Raw genomic sequence first — 24436 nt, 5'->3', positions numbered from 1 at the left:
CACATACACGGAACCCAATTCTCTCACCAGTGTGCTTGTTGAGGGGAAGAGTGGAGGTAGTCTGTGCTGAAAGAAAGTAAGTATGTAAAGGGAACTAGCCATGATCTAGTATATCCATTGTTTTTTGTGAAAGAAGTTGGAGCACTGAGGGTACAATTTCAGCTTCAAGGGGGACAATGACTACTGTGGGGAAGGAACATGAAAACCAGGTCTTATTTTTTTTTTAAAAAAGTTTTCTTTTGTTAGCCATCAGAGCCTGTCTACCAGCTGCCTCTTGGATTTTTACTGGAGTAGTAATTTTCTTTGTAGCTCTCTACAATAGATAATTACAAATGAGGTTGAAGGATAGCCCTCCCAGACCCCAACCCCAGCTCCGAAAGGGTACCATTATCAAAATATCATTAACACCTTCCCATTAAGGAAGGGAAGAGACAAGTTACAAAGTCCCTGAGCAAAGGATGAAAATTCTGAATCCCATAATAAGCTCAAACACTTTTTATTAAATTCAGAGATACCAACATATTTAGATACACATACATTTTAAGATCATTAGTTGCAGTGATACTAATTTGTAAATGTAACTACTAAGAACAGAGATTAAGGTTTATAGATATTTTTTACCATTTGTACACATTCTATAATCACAGCAAAGTTTATTAAAATGTCACTTACCTTAGTTTGACTATCTAGTTCCAGGTATTTGCTCAAAATTTGCTCTGAATCAGAAAGGCAGGAGCTAAGATCCATACTACTTGAAAGTATTGGACTGATTTTCTGAACTGACATTGTTGCCTTTAGAAATAAAAGACATATAATCTTAAAAACTTATCTGTAAAGATAAGTATGCATATTTAGTACATGAAAACTAGAATAAAGAGAAACAATTCTCTACTGAATTTTAAAAGCCCTCTTCTTATAGTAGTATGGATGCATTTGTGCTGGTTCGTTCATATTCTTCTCAGCCACTACCCATTGAGACCAACAGCAAACATTTTGGAGATAGGTGACCAAAATTAAGGCCAGAGTCAATGGATCGTTAGATGGCATAGTGGATAAAGCACTAGACTTGGAATCAGGAAGACTTATCTTCATGGCTTCAAATCTGACCTCAGATACTTCCTAGCCATATGACCCTGGGCAAGTCACTGAACTCTGTTTGCCTCAGTTTCCTCGTATGTAAAATGTACTGGAGAAGGAAATGGCAAACCATTCCAGTATGTTTGCCAAGAAACCCCAAAATGGGGTCATGGAAAGTTGGACACAACTGAAAACAAGTGAACAACTAAGGACCCTGGGAAAGGAGAAAGCTAACTGGCACACATGGGAATCAACACCATACTGATGGTGCCGTTATTATTCGCATACTAATTAACTGCACAAAGACATACATACACACAAGCCCTTTGAAAAATAATATAGTCTAAGGCTTCATGCTCAGTAGGACTTGCCTGGCATGAATTAATCAGTGTGAGCATTTGTCTTTAGAAGATTATGGGGATGAAAAAATAGCCCCAAAGCCCTGGGACCCAACTAAAGTGCCATGATTTAGTGACTTGCCCATTCTCACACAGATAGTAAATGTCAGAGGTCATATTTATACCCAGATCCTCTGACTCTAGAACCAGTGCCCTTTCCAATCTGTCTCCAGGTCTAGAATGTAGTGATTCATCAATTGATAATCACAGTCTTGTCAAAATATTAGTATATTACAAAACTGAAATTTGAACCCTAACTTCCATATAACCTATGATACCTAACACCACTGAGGCCAAGCAGCACCCAGGCTCTGGATCTTTCCAGATCTCTTCCTCCTCATAAAAATTTTACTTGTTCCACAATCTATTTGGAGGAAAGGAGGTAATAATGACCTAGTTAACAAACTAACTTATTTACATGTTATCTCTTCAAATTAATGTATAAGTTCCTAGAGGGCAATACTTTTTTTTCCTCCATATTTCCTAACAGTAGTTTAGGCATTATAGATTTTCAACAAATATTTGTTGTACAAATGAATGATTCAATGAACAAATGAATGGACTTTTTGTTGTTGTTGAGTTGTTACAGTCATGTCCAACTCTTCGTGACCTCAAATGGGGTTTTCTTGGCAAAGATAATGGAGTGCTTTGCCATTGCATTCTCCAAGTCATTTTCCAGATGAGGAATTGAGGCAAAGAGGATTAAGTGACTTGTCCAGGGCCACACAGCTAATAAGTGTGTCTAAGGCAGGATTTGAACTCAGGAATATGAGTCCTTCTGATTCCAAGGCCAATGCTCTATCCACCATGCCACTTAGATGCCCAATGAGTATAATGCCTTGGATAATTTGAAACAGAATAAGAAAACAGTCTGGTATAGTATAATGTGAACTAAGTGATGATTCAATGAAGCTATGATTAAATGAAAATTATCTTAGAAGACTTCCTTCTGTACTCCTGTTCTGATCTTTCAGTGTAGCATGGAGGTACCCCTGGAATCTTAATGGCTATGACAATGTTCTACAATCGCTAATAGATCTTATCAGTGAAGGCATAATAACTCTCCCTTTCCCAAATCAGCTGTAACCATAAACCTTGGGAAAGTGTCCTATTGACATGATAAGCCTTGTATCTGAACTAAGGAAGCAGCTTTCTGTTGTTAATAGGGATGGGTCTCCTTGAGTAAATCATATAAAGGGGCAATAGTCATCGATAACCTCCAGATTGTGAATCTTTCAGAATGCAGAAGGTATGCTGTTCTCTCCAGTCCTAGAGAGGATGGTTAGGATCAAGCAATAGAATCTAAAAAGAAGAAAAATAATCTCATGTGATCTGACTAGAATACAAATAGTAGGAAGAGCTTGCTAAATTTGCCCAAACTTGACAGTGCAGTATCCCTGGGGATGTGGCCCTACTCCTGCCACTATATTCTGAATTTCCTAAAAGCTCAAGACATCATATGAAGAACTAGAATCATAGAATTTTAAAGGTAGAAGGAATATTAAAGACCATGTAGTCCAACCTCTTTGATTTATAAACAAGGAGGCAAAAGGTCAGAGAAATGAAGTAATTTGCATAAGGTGACATGAGAATTTTGTGGGTAATTGTTGTTGTTCAGTCTTTCAGTTGTGTCTGACTTTTCATGACCCCACACACCATAGCATGTTAATACTATCTATCAGGTTTTCTCAACAAGGATGCAGGAGTAGTTTGCCATTTCCTTTTCCCATCAATAAAAGCACACAGGTTAAGTGACTTGCCAAAGGTCACACAGGTAGTAAATGTCTGAGGCTGGACTTGAACTCAGGTCTTTAAGTGGGCAAACTGGGGATCTAACTCAGTTCCCTTGGGTCCTTATCCAGAGCTTCTTCCACTATTCCATGTTGGTTCTATACCATATGAATAAATAACAAAAGATGGCAACCTAGGAAGCTGCACACCTTATCCATCTTTATAGTTGCAGAAATAAAGTCTGGGCTTCTCCACAGGCATATCCTTTCAAGAGAAACCTACTCATCCTCTTTCTATAAGCCTAAATTCATATCGGTGTTGTATCAAATAAGAACAACTCTGAAATGCTACTCATTTGGTCATAAGGGACTTAGCTGAGACAGCAAGATTCCTTGGTATAAATACCACTGTTGAGTTTACTGGGTTTTCAACATCTTTATTATCTGTCATGAGGTGGTAGATTCTACAAATGAGAGGAAAATTGTTGGTTTCAGGAGTCCCTGGAAACAGGAGATGGAATGGAGCCTCTCATGCTATTCAGTCAAGAGAGTGAGGGGGCATCTAGGTGGCACAGTGGATAAAGCACCGACCCTGGATTCAGGAGGACCTCAGACACTTGACATTTACTAGCTGTGTGACCCTGGGCAAGTCACTTTACCCTCATTGCCCCAACCAAAAAAAAAGAGAGAGAGAGAGAGAGAGAGAGAGAGAGAGAGAGAGAGAGAGAGAGAGAGAGAGAGTACCCTGGCCATTCTTCTAATTAATGGAGGCAGAGTGGCAATTATTCAGTGACTCACTGAATGAACACTTTGAGTCTGAGCACTTGAGTTTCAAATCCTTCCTCTTATGCTCACTTGACTTTGGGCAGTTACTTAACTTCCCTGAGCCTTGGTTTTCTAATCTGTAAAATGTGGAGGATGGACTCAATGGCTTGTGAAGTTCATGCCAGTTCTAGACATGAGAACCTAAAGCATACATCTAATTTCACTAAAGTAATTATAAATGTAAAGAAAAAGAGCATTCAGCTACTTAAACCTGTGGTGTGGTAGAAAGCTCAATTGTCTAAACATCACAAGACCTGGTTTGTTTTCTGATTCTGTTACTTACTAGCTGTATAATCATGGGCACTCATTTCATCTGCCTAGGCCTCATCTTTCTCATCTGCAAAATATATAATAATGCCTAGGATTTGTTAGGAAGATCAACTCAGTTGATTCAAAGGAAGCACTAAATTAATGCAACTTCTTTTTTCTACCATTTTGCCAATTAGAAAGTTAGGTGGCACAGTGGATGAAATGCTGGCCTTGGAGTCAGGAGAACCTTACTTCAATGGCTTTAGACATTTATTAGCTGTGTGACTCTGGACAAGTCACTTAATCCTGTTTGCCTCAGTTTCCTCATCTGTAAAATGAGATGGAGAAGGAAATCCTGATAGCATCTTTGCCAAGAAAACCACAAATGGGGTCATGACGAGTGGGACGATCTAATCTAAAAAACAACAAAAGGAACTACTGATTCTCGGGACTACTAACATAAACCTTCAGAATGGTCTAACATGGTTGCCATTTATTGTTCATACTGCTTTTGAGAGAAGAATGTCCGTCATGGGAGAAAGAGGATACAATGCTGGGTTACATGTGTAATTATTGCGTGTTCTTTGCTTATAGGTCTTGTGGAGAAAGCAAAGTGAAGCCTAACAGGAGACTACCTGGTGTGAGATGAATTTACTCTTAATTAAGGGGAAGTTTTGATGAAATGGCACCCCTCTCCCCCAAGCATTTACTATAGCTGACACACAGCCTAGTAGCATTGAATTAAGCACACCTAACGCTACCTCTGGTGAAGCAATTAGTGCAATTGATTCCAAACCATTAATTTAGGGAGGAAACATTTTATGATACTACCTTCCTTAGGTATCCCTCCATTGAGGCAGTTAATTGCTGTTTCCGAAGAGCGAGTTCCTTATGAGCAGAACACTGCTGGGTTAGTTGATCCACTCTTCTCTGAATGCATCCCATCATTTCATGAATGCCAGCCATCCGAGAGCTAAATGGGAACAAACCAGCTGTTAGTTCATCTCTGTCTTGATGTAGGCATTCAGCTGACAGTAGGCAGTGGAAAAACAGATCTGCTGTCTCAGGTTAGATCGGATCTAGTTAAAGCTTCAAGTTTTAAGTTTCCAACCCTGCAGGAAAAAAATCAGCCAACCATGAAAGTGGCAAAATGTTGTTAAAATAGAAAAAGACCAACCAAGGAGGCTATGCATGGCTGTTAATAGTTTGTGGAAATGCAAAGTGAATTATCTAATTTACTACAATGACTAATCTTTTTAAGAGGCTATCCTGTTATCATATTTCAAAAAACCCTTCAAGACATTTATGGCATGAGGACCCACAAAGTAAAGGAAGAAGTTTTTCCATAGGTACTTTGGAAAGATTTCATTTATGAAGTGGTCTTGGAAAAGAAATGAGAATCTATCCATCAACAAAGCATTAACTTGTCTAATAATGTACAATGTTTAAGTAAATACCAGCATGCCAGTTCTCAGCAATAATAGTACTCAAGACTAGCTTCTTTGGATGACAAATGAGCAATCACCAGCAATTAGGTATCACTATGCACAGTGGAGTCTTGAATGAACAAATTCCTGGACAGTTAGTTAACCTGGGAGAGTTATAGAGACAGGGTATTTAAAAAAATGAACCTAAATTTTGCTTTCCCCGACCCTAATGTTTTCAGTTCTTTTAATAAGCTTCCTAACCAGCCTCAATTGCTTCCTGATAAGAACTCAAAGTGATCAAATGGATGCATAAAGTATTTATGCAATTTATTTTGTGGAACTTTTCAGGTAAATACAGTTTATTTTTGTAATTCCAGATTTTATTTCATTGCAGTGTCCTGTTTTGAGAGCACAGGCTAGGTCACTATTTTAACATTTCTATACTTTATATTTTAACATTTCTATACTATCAGTCGATTCTTTCAGACACTAATAAAGAATAAGATTACAACTCTTGAATTTGATTACTTCAAGCTAAAAAAAAATCTTGCCAAGAGTTACAGATTTTTCATTGCTTTTACTTCTAATAATTAATTTATGCCTCTGTAAAAAATGAATTTAATCAGTAATAAAATGAGGGCAGGCACTGATAGGAATGAAAATGAGAGTTCTGAAATAGACAAAGAAACATCAGTCATTTGAGAATTTTCCCCTGGGATTATGAAAAGTGGCTGGAACATAAATGTTTTCTATAGTGCAGCTGATGTTCTAACTAGTGGAATTAAAAGAGGGAGGGGGGCTAATAAATTTTATTCCTGAGACGTACCATCCTTTGGGATTAATACAGAAACTGCAGGGTATCACAGAAAAAAAAATGAAAGGTACTTACAAAAGGACTCAATTTGAGGGGAATGATTTTATACAATAGTTAGTGGCACCACCACTATTATGTTTATCATAAACTTGTATTTATCATAAACTCTTCAAGTAGGTTCTTCAGCATCTTATTGGTGATTGAGTTCATCTTCTCAATGGAGAAATCCTTTCTACAACATCCCTAACAAGTAGCCATGTAGCCAATGTTTGCATGGTCCAGAAATGGGGGACTCATTACCTCATGTCCATTCCATTACTAAACAACTTTAGGTTTGAAAAAGTTATTTTGTAGGTTTAGGTGAAAACCTGCCTCCCTGTATCTTCTGTGCATTCATTCAAACTCAACTCTCTGGAGCAACAAGATGCTCTTTCTTGTTTCTCTTCTCATGGACAGTTCTCCATATTAACAATCTTTTTAATGATTTTCTCAATTAAGTCATGGTTTCTATACTGCCTGCCATCTTGGTTGACCTCCTCTAAATATACTGTACTTTGTCAATCAACCTTTAAAATGTTGATTAGATTGAAAAGGCTTTTGTATGCTGAAAAGGACACCTAAAAATTTGTTAGGCCTGACTCCAAAACAACCTATTATCTATCTGTTCCACTGTTCCTCTAATTTCTCTCTTCTCTTCCTTTCTAGTCTCAGTAAAAGAGGCAACCCTCTCTCTTTGCCAAAGCCAACCCTTCCACCTGTACCCTAAGTCCCATGTCCTGATCTTTTTGAAACAATCATGCCTCCTTTTTCCTTCATATTCCATCTCTCTTCTTTACTGGGTTTTTCCCAGGGTTGTGAAGCCCACATGAGACGATGGATGTAAAACACTTTGAAAACCTTAAGGTGCTTTATAAATATAACTATGATTGTTGCTATGATTAGCTTACAGCCACAAGGTCTCTAGTCTGGTGACAACTTCATTCCCTGAGCCTTTTACTGCACTCCTGCTAAACTCAAGCAATGTTTATTGAACAAGAGGGGTATGCTGGTGAATATTTAACAACTAGGCTATCTTTGGCGGGGAATGTATGCACAAACACTTTTAGGTTTAACCTGCATTATGAATATTTTCTTAAGTCTAGAGACAATCAACAAACCAATAAATCAAGCGCCAATTTGTAGGGATGAATGCTGATATTGAAGTTTTGACAGTGGGCTCTCACAAGGCCCTTGGAGCTGGTTCTAGCACACTCCTGGCCCTTTCTTCAATGCCCACAAATAAACATGTTTAAGTTTTCACTATACTTAAAAAAATAAAAATAATTAAAAACCCTTCCTTGAGCCCTGGAAAAATTTGAAAATTCATTTGTCTGTGAAATGATTACCATCACTAACATCCTTAATAATAAGAAAGAGGTGGAACAGCTAGGTGGCACAGTGGATAAAGCACTGGCCTTGGATTCAGGAGGACCTGAGCTCAAATCCAGCCTCAGACACTTGACATTTTACTAGCTGTGTGACCCTGGGCAAGTCACTTAACCCTCATTGCCCCACCAAAAAAAAGGGGTGGATAATTTATTAAGCACCTACTATGTGCTAGGCACAGTACTTTACAAATATAATCTCGTTTGATCCTCACAACAACCTTGGGAGGTAGGTGCTATTATTATCCCAATTTTACAGTTTAAGAAACTGAGGCAGAGAGTGATTAAGTGACTTGCCTGGAGTCACACAGCTATGTAACTATCTGAGGCTTGTTTTTTACTGAGGTCTTTTACTCCAGGCCTAGCTCTGTATCCACTGCACCACCTAGTTGTGGCATCTATTAAGTACATATGTGCTATGCACTGTGGTAAGTGCTGTGGATTAAAAAAAAAAAAAGACAAAACCATGTTTCTGCTCTAAAAAAAAGACTCCGGGTTCTAATGTGGGTGAAAATATGCAAATGATTATGTGTGTACAGTGGAAATGGGAGGTGTTTCCACAGGAAAGGCACTAGTAGGGAGAGGGGGAGGGAAAGACCTCTTACAGAAAGTGGGATCTGAGCTTTCTGGAAAGAAACACAGGAAATTAAAAGGCAAAGGTGGGAAAGTGTCATTTTTGAGGAACAGCAAGAAAGTCGATGTTGCTGGATCACAGAGTATATGAAAGGGAGAAAAATAAAAGAAGACTGGAAAGGTAGGAAGGAGGTCAGGCTATGAACGACTCCAAATGCTAAAAAGAGGATATTCTGTTTTATCCTGGAGGTAATATAGAGATCATTGGAGTTCATTGATTAGGGAGGGACAAGGTCTAACCTATGCTTTAGAAAAATCACTTCAGCAGATAAACGGAGGATGAATTAGGGTAAAAAGAGACTTGAGGAGGGGAGACCAAGTGGAAAGGTTTCACAATAATACAGGTGTAATGAGAGCCTCCTCCAGAGCAATTGTTGAGTCGTTTCAGTTGTGTCTGACACTTCCTGATCCCGCTTGGAGTTTTCTTGGCAAAAATACTGGAGTGGTTTGCAATTTTCTTCTCCAGCTCATTTTATAGCTGAGGAAACTGAGGGAAACAGGATTAAGTGATTTGCCCAAGGTCACATAGCTGGTGTCTGAGGCCAGATTTGAACTCAGGAAGATGAGTCTTTCTGACTCCAGGCCCAGCCACCTACTTGCTCAACCAAAGAGTTAGTTGTATGTGAAGAGAAGGGGCATACAGAAAAGATTCTGTGAAGATAGAAATTTAAAAAAAACAGATTAGATATGTGGAGTGAATGCAAGAGAGGAGTCAAAGAAGATAGCAAGGTTGTAAGCCTCAGCAAGTAGGAGGGTGGTGATAATCCAGAAATGTGGAAGACAGGAGGGTTGGGGGGGGGCGGGGATAAAGACTTGTTTTGGAAATGTTGAACTTGAGATGCCTACAGAATATTCAGCTGAAGATATCTAAAAGGCAGTTGGAGAAGTGAGACTGAAGACTAGGTTGAGAAGAGAGACTAGGTTTGGTTATACAGAACTAGAAATCATCTCTATAGAGATGATAATTTAACCCTTGGGAGCCAATGAGATTGTCAAGTAAGAAGTATAGAGAAAGAAGAGAAAAGGGCTCTTGACAGAATCTTGGGGATCACACATGTTTTATGGGTGTGACCTGGGTGAAATACCAGCAGATAGAGTGAGGGCCTAGCAAGGAGATAATATCTAGAAGGAGGTGATCAATAGTGTCAAATGGTACAAAGAGGTCAAGAGGGATAAAGATTAAGAAAAGGCCATCAGATTTGCCAATTAAGAAACCTTTGATGACTTTGGAGAACAATTTTAGTTGAGTGATGAGATCAGAAGCTAGATTACGTATGATTAAGAAGAAAAAGAAAAGGGTGGAACTGGAGGAGAGAGAGAGAGAGAGAGAGAGAGAGAGAGAGAGAGAGAGAGAGAGAGAGAGAGAGAGAGAGAGAGGAGAGATGAGGAAGTTTAGCCAAGAAAGAGAGGAGATATAGGACTGTAGCTGGTGGGGATGGCAGGATTAAGTGAATTTTTTAAAGGATGAAGGAGGCATGGAAATGTTTGTAGGTAGCAGGGATTAAGCCAACTGTTAGAGAACAATTAAATATAGGATTAAATTGGTTGAGCATGTTATTTATTTCTCTTTTTTGGGGGGGAGTGGCAATGAGGGTTAAGTGACTTGCCCAGGGTCACAGAGCTAGTAAGTGTCGAGTGTCTGAGCTCGGATTTGAACTCAGGTCCTCCTGAATCCAGGGCTGGTGCTCTATCTACTGCACCACCTAGCTGCCCCCTGAGCATGTTCTTTTGACACCAATTACCTTTCTTTGAGGCCATTGCCTTCAATTCAGAACATTTACCATAACCTTTGAAAGTTGATATGCTGTTTTTTCTTCTTTTTTTTTGAATTGTATTTATTTATTTTAGTTCTCAACATTTGTTTAAGATTTCCAATTTCAAATTTTTCTCCCTCCCTCTCCCATCCCCTAGAATGAAAGTTGATGTGCTGTTTTTTTCTATCAAAAAAGAAGTGTGTTTCTGTATGTGTGTGCATGTGTGTGCATCCCTGTAAGATAGTCACTCTTCTTCTCCTCTCCTGAACATATTTTGACTATGAATAACATAAAAATCAATCTTTAAACATGCCCTACCATGGTTTGAAATAGAGAATAACTTGATTTGGTCAAGAAGATAGTATGTCATTCACTGAGGGTAGTTCGAATATGGATGAATTGTGACTAGTAAGTTAGAAGATAAATTCTCCGAACCACAGAGAAACCATTTCATCCCCCTCCTTCTTTTTACAGCTATTCTTGGCGTGTGACAGAACCAGAAATGGGAAAAGGAGGAGGTGAAAAAAAGTGCAGGGCAGCAGTGAAAGAGGGTACCTTGCCACTTACCCCATGGCAATTGGATCAAGGTCTAAAATAATCTTCATTTCCCTATTTCTGTTTTTCTAGCGTGGCTGCTACCTGTCTTTAATTGACTGAACCAAATTATACCTTTTTGTTATTTGTTTGATAGTAGCTCCCCTGGAGGGAAAAATGGAAGAATATAGATTGCTCTGTCTCTCACAGTCCCTGCAATTAGCCTAATTAGAGCAGCAGAGTGCAAAAACACCATTAGAGGTCTCTCATACACCACCATTTGAGAGATATTTGCAGCGTCTATTTCCAGCATATATCAGTGTATATCCAAAAGGTACTTGATGTGGACATTCAGGCTGCAGACTGACTATTCAGATAGTGAGGATGGATGGTTGCCTCTGGCTCTTGTCAAGGGAGAGCTGAGTCAAGGGAAGGTGTACTTCCTATTCAGTGAAGATATGATGGAAATCTCTGCTTATTTCTGAAGTTTCTGGTGACTTTTTCACTCCTCCTCTCAGACACTCATGAACTTCAAACTGTGAGGAGCTAGTCATGAGCTAGGAAGACCAAAAAGGGACATTTCCTCCCTTACTATTCTTTGTGGGGAACAGGGGAGAGAAAAAGGGAAGAAATGGATTAAAATGTTTTCCAAAGAGCTGGGTTTTATTGGCTTCAGTCTAAAACATAGACTTACATTTCCAATAAGCAAGCTAGCTCCCCTATCTGGATCTGTCCCTAATCTGGACTGGGGGAGGGGAGGGAAATGTAATGATAATGTCTTCTAAGGCATCATTCTGTAGAATAGTAAGTTCCTTTCAAATGTTTCATAAATTACTATTGGCAGCCCATCTGGATTAGGAGCTGTACCAGATGGTAAGCACTTGACAACTTACTCCATCTCATCAGAAAGCATGAGCTGATCACATTTTTCTTCTCTGTCTTATGGCCAGGTTTCATTTTGGAAATGAGGAAAATGTCTTCCCTAATCAGTGGTTTGCTGCTATCACTCCCAGGGACCCAGCTATTGTCCTTTTTTGCATTGCTATATAATATAGGTATCTCTTCCTCCTCCTCCTCCTCCTCCTCCTCCTCCTCCTCCTCCTCTTCCTCCTCGGCCTTCTTTTTTGAGAATAAGCATTTTTATTTAAAGTTTTGAGTTCCAAATTCTATTCCTCCTTCCCTCCCTGCCCTCTCCCCTCCCTGAGGTAATAAGCAATGAGATATAGATTATACCTGTGCAATTACATAAAACATTATCATATTAATAATTTTGTATAATAAAATTGTAATAAAAGAAAGAAATATGAAAGAAGTAAAGTGAAAAATATATAATTTAGGTATCAGATCATCCAAGACCTCTCATTTCCTTCCATCATCAGAAAAAAGGTTATTTCTCCTCCACCCCACTGAACCCCTCCCCGCTACAAAGCTAAAGTATTTTAAACACATGTGCTCATTTCTCCTGTATTATTTGTTGAATTTAGAGTTCTGAGATTGTAGAATCATAGATAAAGGAACCTGAGAAACCGTCTAATCCAAGTCTCTCATTTTACATGAGGAAAGTGAAGTCCAAGTAAGGTAAATGACTTATGCAAAGTCTCACAAGTAGTTGACACTATGGATGAAATCTGAACTCAAACCTTCTGCCACCAGGACCAATGCTCTTTCTCTGCTAAATTTCAACCCTTCCACCTATTATCTTGATGTGCAACAGGAAAACCAATGAATATGGGGTTAGATGAACCAGGTTCAAATCCCTTTATTGTCATGTATCACCAGTGTGACCTGGACAAGTCACCTCATTCCTCCAGGTTTCAGTTTCTTCAATTGTAAAATGAGAGGATCCAACAATTTTGTCTCCAAGATCCCTTCCAGCTCTGAATGTCTAATATTACGACCCTACTTTAATTTGTACTCAGTTTGGAAAAGTCACTAAACTCCTCTCTTCTCAGCTTCTGCAACTATAAAATGAGGAGGTTGGAGATGATCTCCAATGGTTATTTCTGTTCTTTAACCAGAGATCCTTTTTCCTGATTCATAGGTCTTTCCCTCAAAGTTGTTGTTCATAATTAATTCTTGAAGAGGACTAATGATATCACAAGGGTGATGGTTTGTGGATTAATTGGATTTAAGTGAGGCAGAGCACTGCAAAGGTGTTAGCCTCAATCTCTCCTCCAGAGTCATCAAAGTTCATCAGCAAGACAAAAAAGTCAAAATAACTAGTGATGGCCCAGGATGCATCAGGTGATGTTGACCTTTCCAAACTAGGATCTTTCTTAGATCCCAGTTTTTCTGAGGCAACACCCTTTCCCATTCACATTAGGGATTGTTATACTTTCTTCACCTTAAATATCTTCCACCAGTGAACTTATTATTTAGTCAATATGAAAACAGCTTTGAGTAGGTGAGAGTGGAACTAGCAAGTTGTCAATAATTCAGTCAATAAACATTTATCAAGCACCTACTATGTGCCAAGCACTGTGCTAAGCCTTGGGAATAAAAACACAAAGAAGAAAGACTGTTCCTATCCTAAAGGACCTTATAATATAATGAGGGAAGAGAAAACACAAAAGGAAACTGAAAATGGGAGTAGAGATTGGGGTGGGGGGGAGTTACTAGACAGGCAGGGTGAAGTCAGTCAGAGAAATTCCAAAGGCATGTGAGAAATGAGATGTCTGAGCTGAGATCACTCCTTAAATGGAGGTTTGTAGTGCATGACTCCATTCTCCAATCAGAGAAGCAGAGGATAGTGATGAGACAGAGTACCATGGCTGATAAAATGATGAGGGAATCCCAATGATTAGATTTCTGGAGCATGATGGAGAAGTCAGGCAGAGAGAGTTGTAAGAGTTACTCACCTCTCTGTTGACTGGCATGATAATTAAGGATTTCTAATGGACTGAACTCTGACACACAACTATTTATAATAAATTTTGGCTTTTCAAAAAGAATTACTTCTCTCTTTTAAAAATGAAACTAAGCTACCTATTTATGTCATAGTTTGCTATGACCAAAGAATTCATCCTTTAGTTGCCAGCCTATTGGTGATAAGTCTCTCCAAACTTAGCTATCTAGGCTCTCAGGCTGAGGATTGTCTATTGCCTATACTGAACTCAAAGTCTTTCCAGTTTTGTAGAACCTGTGAGAGATTAAGCTCTGGTGCCATAGCATTTAGAAACCCAAGATCAAGGTCACATCACAGTAGAACAGGATTTTTTGGAGGCATAGTGGATCTAATTAGGCATATTACACAGACCCAGACATACATAAATACATAAATACATATATATACATACATACATAGATATACAATACATATATATGCACACAAACATATATATACATACATACATATATATACATATATATACATATACATACATACATATATATATATATATAAACATCAAGGAGAAGCATGACTTGGAAAGGAGGCTGACATTGAGAGGTAGAGACAACAGATAGGTAGCTCAGGTATCTGGAAATACTGGTATTCATGAAATGCAGAGTGTCCCCAAAATCTGAATGCTATTTGAGGCTTTAATAGCTTAAAATGATACTAAGACTTCTGGGATACCCTGTATCTAAAGAGAGAATAGAAGACCTTTAAAGTATTGGATATTGCTTCTATGGAACATTCTTAGAAGGACATAGACAAGAATAAAACAGGACAGGAAATCATGAGTAGGGGTTGAGATTTACACTGATAGGAAAAGGGCCCAACTTGATCCCATGGATCTCATGAAGTCTGGACGTATGATAAAGCTACTTATTCCTTTTATGACCTTGACTCACTGAACTCCAGTCTGCTCACCTTTAAAATAAGACAATGGGAATAAGTGATTTCTAAGGTTCCATACAGCTCAAAATCATATAACCTTTACATATGTTAATAATTCTTAGCAAATAAGTTTTACTTCATTTCTGAGGGCCTCTCCAACTTTAATATTCTACGATTTTATGAAACTCTATGATGCTTAAATTGGGATAAATAGTTTCAATATGTCACTGATCTTTTGAGGTTTGCAAGAACTGTATGAACAGAAGCCAATGACATTAGCTCACATCCTGTTAGAGACTTGATGTGTCTCCCAGGAAAGGTATTGGGACTTCAGGAAAGATGGTAGAATGAGAGGTTAAAAGTTAGGTTACCTTCTTATGATCTCTCTCTCTCTCTCACTCACACACACACACACACACACACACACACACATTTAAAATTTAAAATGAAAAGAAACAATACTGCTGGAATTTATCTTGAGAAAATAAGAAAATTGAAGAGTCTAGATACTATAAAAATATATAGTGTAAGAGAATACGGAAGGAAAATAGAAGAAAAATATCTTCAAATATCAGAATGTTCATTAGAAACAACAAAAGAAGTTGCAAAAAATAAATGGAAAATAGACATACTCAAAGAATTAAAGGAAAAAATGAAATCTTATCTCCCAAGAAAGAAACTGTGAGAGGAATTAGGGGAGTAAAGGTCATGGGGGGGGGACAGTTAAGGAATCTTAGGAAAATATTATAATGAAACTTATGAATGTGGAAATCTACATGAGGAATACAAAAATATTAATGGAAGTAATTAAGAGCAAAAGTAATACAATGGAGGACAAAATTGTATGACACAGTCAATATGGAATAAATGAACTAATCAAACTAATAAAATAATTCATCTGCAAAAATAAAAAAAGATTAAGAAAAGTTAGATGAAAATGACAGACTTGATGGGCAGATCAAGGAGAGGAAACCTCAGAATACCTCAGACCTCCCACAAAAATAAAAGAAAATAATGTGATGAGTATATTTCAGGGAACTGGAAAAGAAAACTTTCCAAAAGTAATGAAAGAGGTCTGGACTGTGATTGTGGAAGACTTGGGTTTTAGTCCTAGTCCTGCCATTAACTAACTGGTTTCAAGACCTTATGCGTTACACTTCCATATCTCAAACTCAGTTTTCTCATCTGTAAAATGAAAGAGTTGGGATGGGTGATCTCTGGGATCTTTTTTGGCTCTCATGATCTCTGACCAAGTCACAATTTCTTTGTGCTATAGTTTTCTCACATCAAAGGTCACTTTATGCTTTTGAGCAAGATCATGAAGGCATTCAATTAAGTAAAAGTAATCATATCGACCTCTTCATAGGAATAAGAATATAAATTTTCAGATTCATTTTGGGAGTGCAACAAGTAAATATTACACCATCAACATTGAGTCACTTGTCCTTGTCAGAGAGAATAAAGCCCTAAAAAAAGCCACAAGACTGTGAATCAAATTGACATGTTTCTCTGACCAACAAAAAAGCACATTTGAAAATATGATTACATATCACTCCCTTCCTAAGTTAATAATTAATATAGCTATTAATTAAGCACTTTCTAGACATTTGAGACCATCAATATGTCAATATTCACCTATAACTATGTAAACTATGTATATTATTATATTAATTACTTTTTAACATAATATTTAAAGTACTTTTAAAATAGCTTGAGGGTATAATAAAAAGCATGAAGTTTTGATATCCTTCAGATGAACATTTCATGAGAATTTAGGACTAAACAGTTTCACTTCCTGAGGACCAGATTGTCTAAGCACAGAGAAGATCATCACTTGGAGATCAATTCTTTGGCCAAGTCCACTCATAAAATAAGGACAAATAACAAATGGTCCTCAATCTCGTGTACCCCCTTCTGTGCCTGCATAAATGGTGGTAGAGGAAAGGAGAAACAAGACAAAGGGTGCTAAGGATCATGCCGTATTAAGATAATCTATAAAATTTAACTTAACTATTGGTGTTCTTAAGGTAAGATTCTTGTCTAGTGACCCATTAATTGACATATTACTTAAGGAATGGAATCATTTAAATATTGACATTTTCACTATAAATGAATCAAGAACAGGACATTGTAACCAAATAGAAGGATGGCTTATGGACAAACAAATAAAAAAAGTTGGTAGAATTGGCTTTATCATGTCCTAAAAAGCAACAGGAAATATCATTTTATGAATTGTCTTGTAGCACTCAAACATAAAAACATCATCATGAATGGAAGGGTAGGGTAGGGTAGGGTAGGGTAAGGAAGGGAAGGGAAGGGAAGGGAAGGGAAGGGAAGGGAAGGGAAGGGAAGGGAAGGGAAGGGAAGGGAAGGGAAGGGAAGGGAAGGGAAGGGAAGGGAAGGGAAGGGAAGGGAAGGGAAGGGAAGGGAAGGGAAGGGAAGGGAAGGGAAGGGAAGGGAAGGGAAGGGAAGGGAAGGGAAGGGAAGGGAAGGGAAGGGAAGGGAAGGGAAGGGAAGGGAAGGGAAGGGAAGGGAAGGGAAGGGAAGGGAAGGGAAGGGAAGGGAAGGGAAGGGAAGGGAAGGGAAGGGAAGGGAAGGGAAGGGAAAACCTGATATAGGAGTCACTTCCAAGTCACCTTGTGTGCAGTAAAACTTGTCAGAAAAAAAGATAAAAATAAAATACAAATTAGAAGAACTAATAAAATGAAAACAAGATATGCTATGAAGCTGAAACAACTCCACCCTGAACAATTTAAACTAGTTTCTGATGAATGAAAATGGGAAGTAGATAAATGAGGAGACATCAACAAATGGAGTCACTATTTCCTAAGAATATTTACAGAAAGCTTGGTGAAAGACATAATTAAGCCAAGTCATCCTGATTATATAAGAAGGAAATTGAAAGAGGAAATAGATGAGAAACTGATAACATCTTCAACAACACATCTTTCTGTCTATCATAGTTTGGGAGCCACAATGTTTGCCCTCCAGTATCACAATCCCCAATATTTTGTAAAAGTAAGTAATAGTGGCACTAAAAAATAGGGATATAAAGAACATTTGGACTAGACCCAAGTATAGAAGAAGTCAAAGTCCAAGCTAAATTCAACACATTTTTGAGGGCATTGAGGGTGTGATTCTCAAGATATTTACCAAAGGGCAGCATACCAAATGTTTGGAAAAATCATAGACATTATTATGGTGCTTGAGAGAATGTGCTGGCCTATGTGCTTGCCTTTCCAATATTCCCACAGTTTATTCTTTAATCCAGGGACACTGGCTTTGATGTTCCTTGCACAAGACACTCCATCCTCTGACTCCATGCATTTTCACTGCCTGGGTCCCATGTCTAGAACTCTTTCCCTCCTCAGCTCCACCTCCTGGATTCCGTAGCATCCTCCAAGTGTCAGCTAAAGTGCTACCTTCTTCAAAAAATATTTCTTAGCCCTTCTTAATCTTAGTGCCTTTCCTCTGAGACAACCCTCAATTTATCCTACCTATATTTTGTTTATTCTGGGCAGCTAGGTGGCGCCATAGTGTACAGAGGGCCAGGCCTGGGGTCAGAAAGACAGCTTCCTGAGTTCAAATCTGGCCTCAGTCACTTAATATCTGTGTGACCCCAGGGAAGTCACTTCACCTGTTTGCCTCAGTTTCCTCATCTGCAAAATGAGCTGGAGAAGGAAATGACTAACGACTCTAGTATCTTTGCCAAGAAAACTCCAAACTGGGGTCACGAAGAGTTGGACATGACTGAACAATAAAAATAAAAACAAAGTCAACATCTTTATGATAACCTCATTATTAATATGAATAATAATAACGGAAAATTATGTAGCACTTGGAGGTTTGCAAAACACTTTTATGCATTATCTCATTTGAGACACAATATTGTGAAGTAGATACAATTCCCATCATTTTACAGATGAGGAAAGTGAGGTTCATAGGAGATAAGTATTTTGCTGATTGTCCCACAGTTAGTAAGTGTCTGAGGTAGATTTGAACAAAGGTCCTCCTAACTGCAAGTTTAGCATTCTGTCCACTACACTATAATGCTTCTCAACTGAATTGCTTGAAAAGCGATGAATACGAGAACTTACTGTGCTTATTATTTATTTGTCAACTATCAAAAGTAATTCTATCATGTCAACTAAAAAGCTCACCACCAGCAAAGTCTCTCTCTTGCATTTTTGGAAATCATACAAGGTTCACTGAAAGATGAAACAAGAGAAATACATGGTCCATGACTCTGTGATCATTCATATCAAATGAGGCATTAAGTAGTGAAGCTAAAGATAGATGTACTGTCATGAAGAAGGTCTAGCATGGAGCCCAAATGGAGAAGTGATTCCCTATGTAGCTGACAAAATCCTCATGATATTTCTGTTGGCAGATGATATTTGGATTGCCACGAGCCCCAGAGCATCACAGAGCCTATTATATAAGATACCCAATCATCCACAAGTTTGATCAAATATGTACATCTTAAAACCAAGAGGCTGTAGCCAAACTATACTTTTCAGTATGGAAAGCCCATAATATTAGTGTGTATATATAGCGATAGATATAGATAGGTATACTAATAAAATATATTTGTGTGTATTTGTGTGTGTATGCATCTTAGAGATAAACTGTAAATTAATATTGAACTGAGTCTAGAATTGAACAAGAGGAGAAAAGTGGGCTGGATTACATCTGGGAAAATGTGGAGTACTTTTTATGATCCCGAGCTTCTCCCTGAAATATTTTTAACTTATTTTTAGTGTTTAATGGTCTTTTCAAATATGTTTCTACATGTAATCAATAACATATTTGTGTTTCTAAGTACCTAAGCTCCATCTGAGGGAACTGGATAATTTAGCAATCCCAATTATGCCACAAACTAGGTGAGGTGCAGCATTTCTTGTCTTTTCATTCTCTACATTCTCCCCTTTTGTTCAAGTCATCGACTTCTTTATGGACCACCATAGTATGACCAATGATAAGACATTGTCCTGAAAGTGCAATTAGAGAATCTTTGATAAACACTGTTGCCATACCATCTTTGTTGGCAGTCACATGGCCAAGATCTCTGATATGCCTATCTTTAGCATTTGGCCCACCATGTTTTTTTTGAATACTAACTCAAAGCTTTGACTGAAACCACCTCTCTAATTGGAGGGCTAGAATATGGAACACCAAACTCCTCCAATGTCCTCCTTCACAGAAGTACAGAAACTGGAATTTTTGGCTTACTCTACTCTGCATCTACTGCTATATATGGTTTACACACGATGGAACAAGATGCCCTCATCCTTTCCTGCCTCCTTTTGTGTATTGTTTTCCCCTATTACACTGTAAGCTCCTTGAGGGCAGGGAATATCTTTATTTTTATTAATTTTATCCCCAATGTCTAGTATAATGCCTGGCACATAGGAAGAGCTTAATAAATGTTTATGGGATTGAAACAAAGGACCATATATTTAGCATCTGCATCTCTCTGGTGATGCTGTATGACTACAAAGTATAGGAGACTACACCCTAAAAAATTGTCCATCCAGAAGGACAATGGAGAAATGCATGGTGAGCATTAGCAACCTATACCATATTACTAACAAAGAATTATTCAGTAAAATCAGCATAAAATATATTATTGGGAAAATATACCACCAGGAATGGATATGAATCAGTGATATGAGAGTAAGGGATAAGTGTTGACAGCTCACATGATCCATTGCTACTTATACAATATCTAGAGACCTGGAAGGATGCCCCAGAACACTGGATAGAGGGCCCCCAGTGGGTGATTTAGGAAGAACCTGAAGAAGAGTTGCACAGGATGAGAAAGCATAAATAAATAAGTTATAACCTGTTCCTTTGGAAGGAGGAACTACATCTTTTCAATCCCAGAGTTATCCAAGTATCATGCTGTTGATTCATATTGAATTTTTATTTATTATTATTTTTTAATAATTCACCAATACCACAAGGTAGGTAGTAAAATAAATAGAGCACCTGACCTGGAGTCAGGACCACCTGAATACATATTTGATCTCAGACACTTACTAGCTGTATGACCCTAGGCAAGGCACTTAACTCTGTTTGCCTCAGTTTCCTCATATGTAAGATGAAATGGAGAAGAAAATGGCAAATAACTCTAGTATCTTTGTCAAGAAACCCCAAATGGGATCATGAAGAGACAGAAATGACTGAAAACAGTAAGAACCTCAAGATTTTTTTCAGATGAACTATATAGTCATCCCTCTCCCATGTTGTATTTATGGATTTGATTCTGTGAATCTAATATGTTACAGTCACCTTTATTATTTTTTATCTTATTAAATTCAATTACATTTTCTAGATTTTCAAATCTTTTTTCTGGATCCTGATTTTTTTATCTAATGTTTTAGTTTTCCCTCCCTCCCAACTGTGTAAATTTGTTAAGCATCCCATCTCTGACTTTATCAGAATCACTGATGATGAGGTTAAATAGTCCATAGTCAAATAAGGATCCCTGGAGTACTCTTCTAGAGAGATCTCTTACCCAGGTGACATTGAACCATTAATGACTCAGTTATTGAACCATTAATTGAACCAGGTCTTTGGGTCTGGCCATTCAATCTAGCCAAATAGATTCTGAGGTCTGTAAGGTCAGGGATCAAAAACCTTTATTGTACCCATTATGTAAATCATCACTCCTACAACATCATTCTAAATCAGTACTCATTTTCTATCAATGATTTCCCATGATCCAATAGGCTTCAAGGGTAAGCCTCCTATTGGTACTGAGGCAGTGTTTAACCTAGTTTCAAGCTCAGGGCTTTAGAGTGATAGGTGGAATGGGCCTGAAGCCAGGGTTGAATGTTGAAGTTCTGATCTATGGTAAAGCAATATCCACTTAGAAACTTCAACATAATTATCTACTTGATCATAATTATATAATATTGCAAGGATATTTTAAAATGATTTAGCGTGATTCAATGCACCAAAACAGAATTACATGCCTTCCAAATGACATAAAATAGATTAAAATTATGTAAAACTGGCAGCTTCTTTTAGACAGGAAAATAGAAAAGGCAGAGAAACATGCAAATGACAAATATTTATTTTCTAAAAGGCTATACAAATTTTTAAAAATACCATATTAATGTTTTTGATTTAAAGCAAGGATTCTTAACTTTTTCTGTGTTACAGATGGATCCCTTTAGCAGGTTGATCAAGTCTATGGATTCCTCAGAATAATTATGTTTCAAAAATTCATAATTAAAGGAAATACCTAAGTTCAATGAGAAGTCAGTGGAAAACAAAGTTTTATGTTTTTTTCTCAACGAAGTTTATGGATCTTCTGAAATCTATCCTTGGATTCCTTGGGGGATCTGTGTATCCGAGGTTAATGACCTCTGATTTAAAGAATTGGAAATGTCTTTCTTCTGTTCCTAGCTTCCATCAAGTGTCCCCTCCTTACAAGACCCTTTTTCTGATTTTCCCAATTAATAGTGTGCTCCCAAGTACTCTGTATTTATTTCTGATAATACTTTGTATTTACTAATTTGTGTACATATCATTTCATTCTTATAGGATAATAAACTCCTCAAAATTAGGGACTATTTAATTTATGTCACTGTAACCCCACTGCTTAGAAAAGGGCCTGCAGGCACAGAGCAAGTGCTTAATAAATGCTTATTGAATTATTAAGTATCATGACGGGGAAGGTAAAAAATAATAAAAGTACCTAATTTTCCATTGCTCAGTGATAAGTCATGGTACATTTCTGAGACCCTCTTCCCATACTTAGAGGCAGCTAAGTTGTATTCCAGATAGAATACTAGACCTGGAGTTAGGAAGACCTAAATTCTAATCCAACCATACACACTTACTAGCTGTGTAATCCTGTTCAAGTTGCTTCTGTTTTCCTTGTTTTCCTTATGTGTAAAATGGGGAGAATAATACATGTACCTTCCAGAGTTCTTGTGAAGATAATTGTGAAATACTTATAAAGTGTTTTGCAAATTGTAAAGCGTTGTGTAAAATGCTAGCTGCCATTACTGTTATTGTTATTTTTATTGTAAAAGAAACTTTTAAAAATTACAGTATTTTGGAAAGCACTTCATCCATTCCTCTTTCAAAGATTGCTTTCTATAGCTATTTAGTGAAGCGTTTCAGTTTTGTTTGACTTTATGTGATTTTATCACTTAGGGCAACCATGAGACATTTGACATTTTGTTTTTGGAGATGGATATGCAAAGGATTTTGCACACAGCTTTTGCCAAGCCCAAAGAAAGTGTGTAGGGAATGATGTTACAATTTGAGGAGGTGTTAATTATCCATTTGATTACAAGGGCGGAGCAGCATTAACACAGGAGTTGAAGAAAAGGAATAGAGTTATACAGGAAGAGGATTGGATCATGATGGTGGTGATAGTACAAAGCCCTCCTGACAAATATTCAAATGCCCTGAGCCACTTTTTTAGTTCAAATGTCCTTGGATGAGGCACAAATGCTGAGTTCCTTGCTGCCTAAATTCAGGAGTGCTAACCAATTGTAAGGGTATTTATACCCTGGAGGTCATGACATTGGGACAGAATAAGTCAGCCAGGCTGTGGATTTGTGAAGAATCTTCTAATTCCTATTAGACTCCTGGACAAAAGCATCCAGGAGTGAAGGACTCTTAGTATATCAAACTGCAACATTTTTATGGAATTGCAGTTAGATCCTTATTAGGGCAAATAAAGAATCCTGTGAAGTGGTCACATTATTCAAATTCTCACTGCATATTTCCATTGGGCTCATATGAAGTACCATATTTTACATAACTAACTTTGAATAATATAAATTGATTCAAACTATTTTAGTTTATAATTATGTAAAGGATGTTGTTCAATTACATTTGATTCTTTATGACCCCATTTGGGGTACTCGACATGAATACTGGAGTGGTTTGCCATTTTCTTCTCCAGCTCATTTTTTCAGATGAGGAAAATGAGGCAAATAGGGTCACATAGCTAGTATTGTGTGAGGCCATGTTTGACCTCAGGTCTTCCTGACTCTAGACCTACCTTTCTATCCACTGAACTACCTCTCTGCCCTGCAATATAGTCTAGGACATGGCAATTTAACTTATTTCATGAACATAAAAATTGCCTAAGACATTATTGTTATTAAAGATATCATCATATAATCACTTATTATTCTTCAACACAGCTTTACAATTTGCGAATAATTCTTGTTCTCATCTTTTTTTCAGAGGAAGTAACACTGAAACTAGAAAGATAACTTGATGTCCTTAGTCACATAATTAATTAGTAGTACAATCTGCTAGTTAGTTCTACTTACCTTCCAATGCTGAACTTAACCTCCTACAAAATAATCTCTAGCCATTCTTGAAATGTACAAAGTCCCAATGATTAAAGTGGCATCCTTAAGAATACCATCCCAAACTCATGAAAATGGTTTTGATCCTTAGAAAGGTGGGGGGCAGCTCCCCTTTTAATGTCTTTAGATAGCCATACTACCATTCAGAATGTTCCAGGGACAACAAACTTAACAACAGTGTGATATTTTTAATAGGCTTTACTGCATTACAAAGACTGAGCAATCATCACACCATATATTGCTACTTTCCATAGAACTAAAAAGTTGTCTCTTTTTCCTTTGTGCTACATATTCTAAGCTCATCACTCACTTCTCTTGTCATTGCAACTTGGAATCATTTCCTTGTTTGGCCAGATTTCCTACCTATGATGATGAGTCAAGTGGTTATTATTATTAATCACTGGTATTTGTTGGCTAGCTTGGTGATCCAACTCCCATATATG

At 37.6% G+C, this 24436-nt stretch overlaps 1 protein-coding gene across 1 annotated transcript in view; it reads right to left on the bottom strand.

The window, feature by feature from the left end:
• Window positions 1-24436, bottom strand: part of CCDC141 (coiled-coil domain containing 141) — a 254579-nt gene that overhangs the window by 72493 nt on the left and 157650 nt on the right. Inside the window, exons 10-11 of the mRNA XM_043990782.1 lie at window positions 5111-5252; window positions 673-792 (exon numbers count right to left, since the gene is read on the bottom strand). Coding sequence (XP_043846717.1) covers window positions 673-792; window positions 5111-5252 — 262 coding nt within the window. The remainder of the gene's footprint in view (window positions 1-672; window positions 793-5110; window positions 5253-24436) is intronic.

This window comes from Dromiciops gliroides, chromosome 3 (genome assembly GCF_019393635.1).
Source record: "Dromiciops gliroides isolate mDroGli1 chromosome 3, mDroGli1.pri, whole genome shotgun sequence".
Lineage (NCBI taxonomy): Eukaryota > Metazoa > Chordata > Mammalia > Microbiotheria > Microbiotheriidae > Dromiciops > Dromiciops gliroides.
Note: the sequence above shows the minus strand (reverse complement) of the source record. Positions and strands in the feature narration are given on the sequence as shown.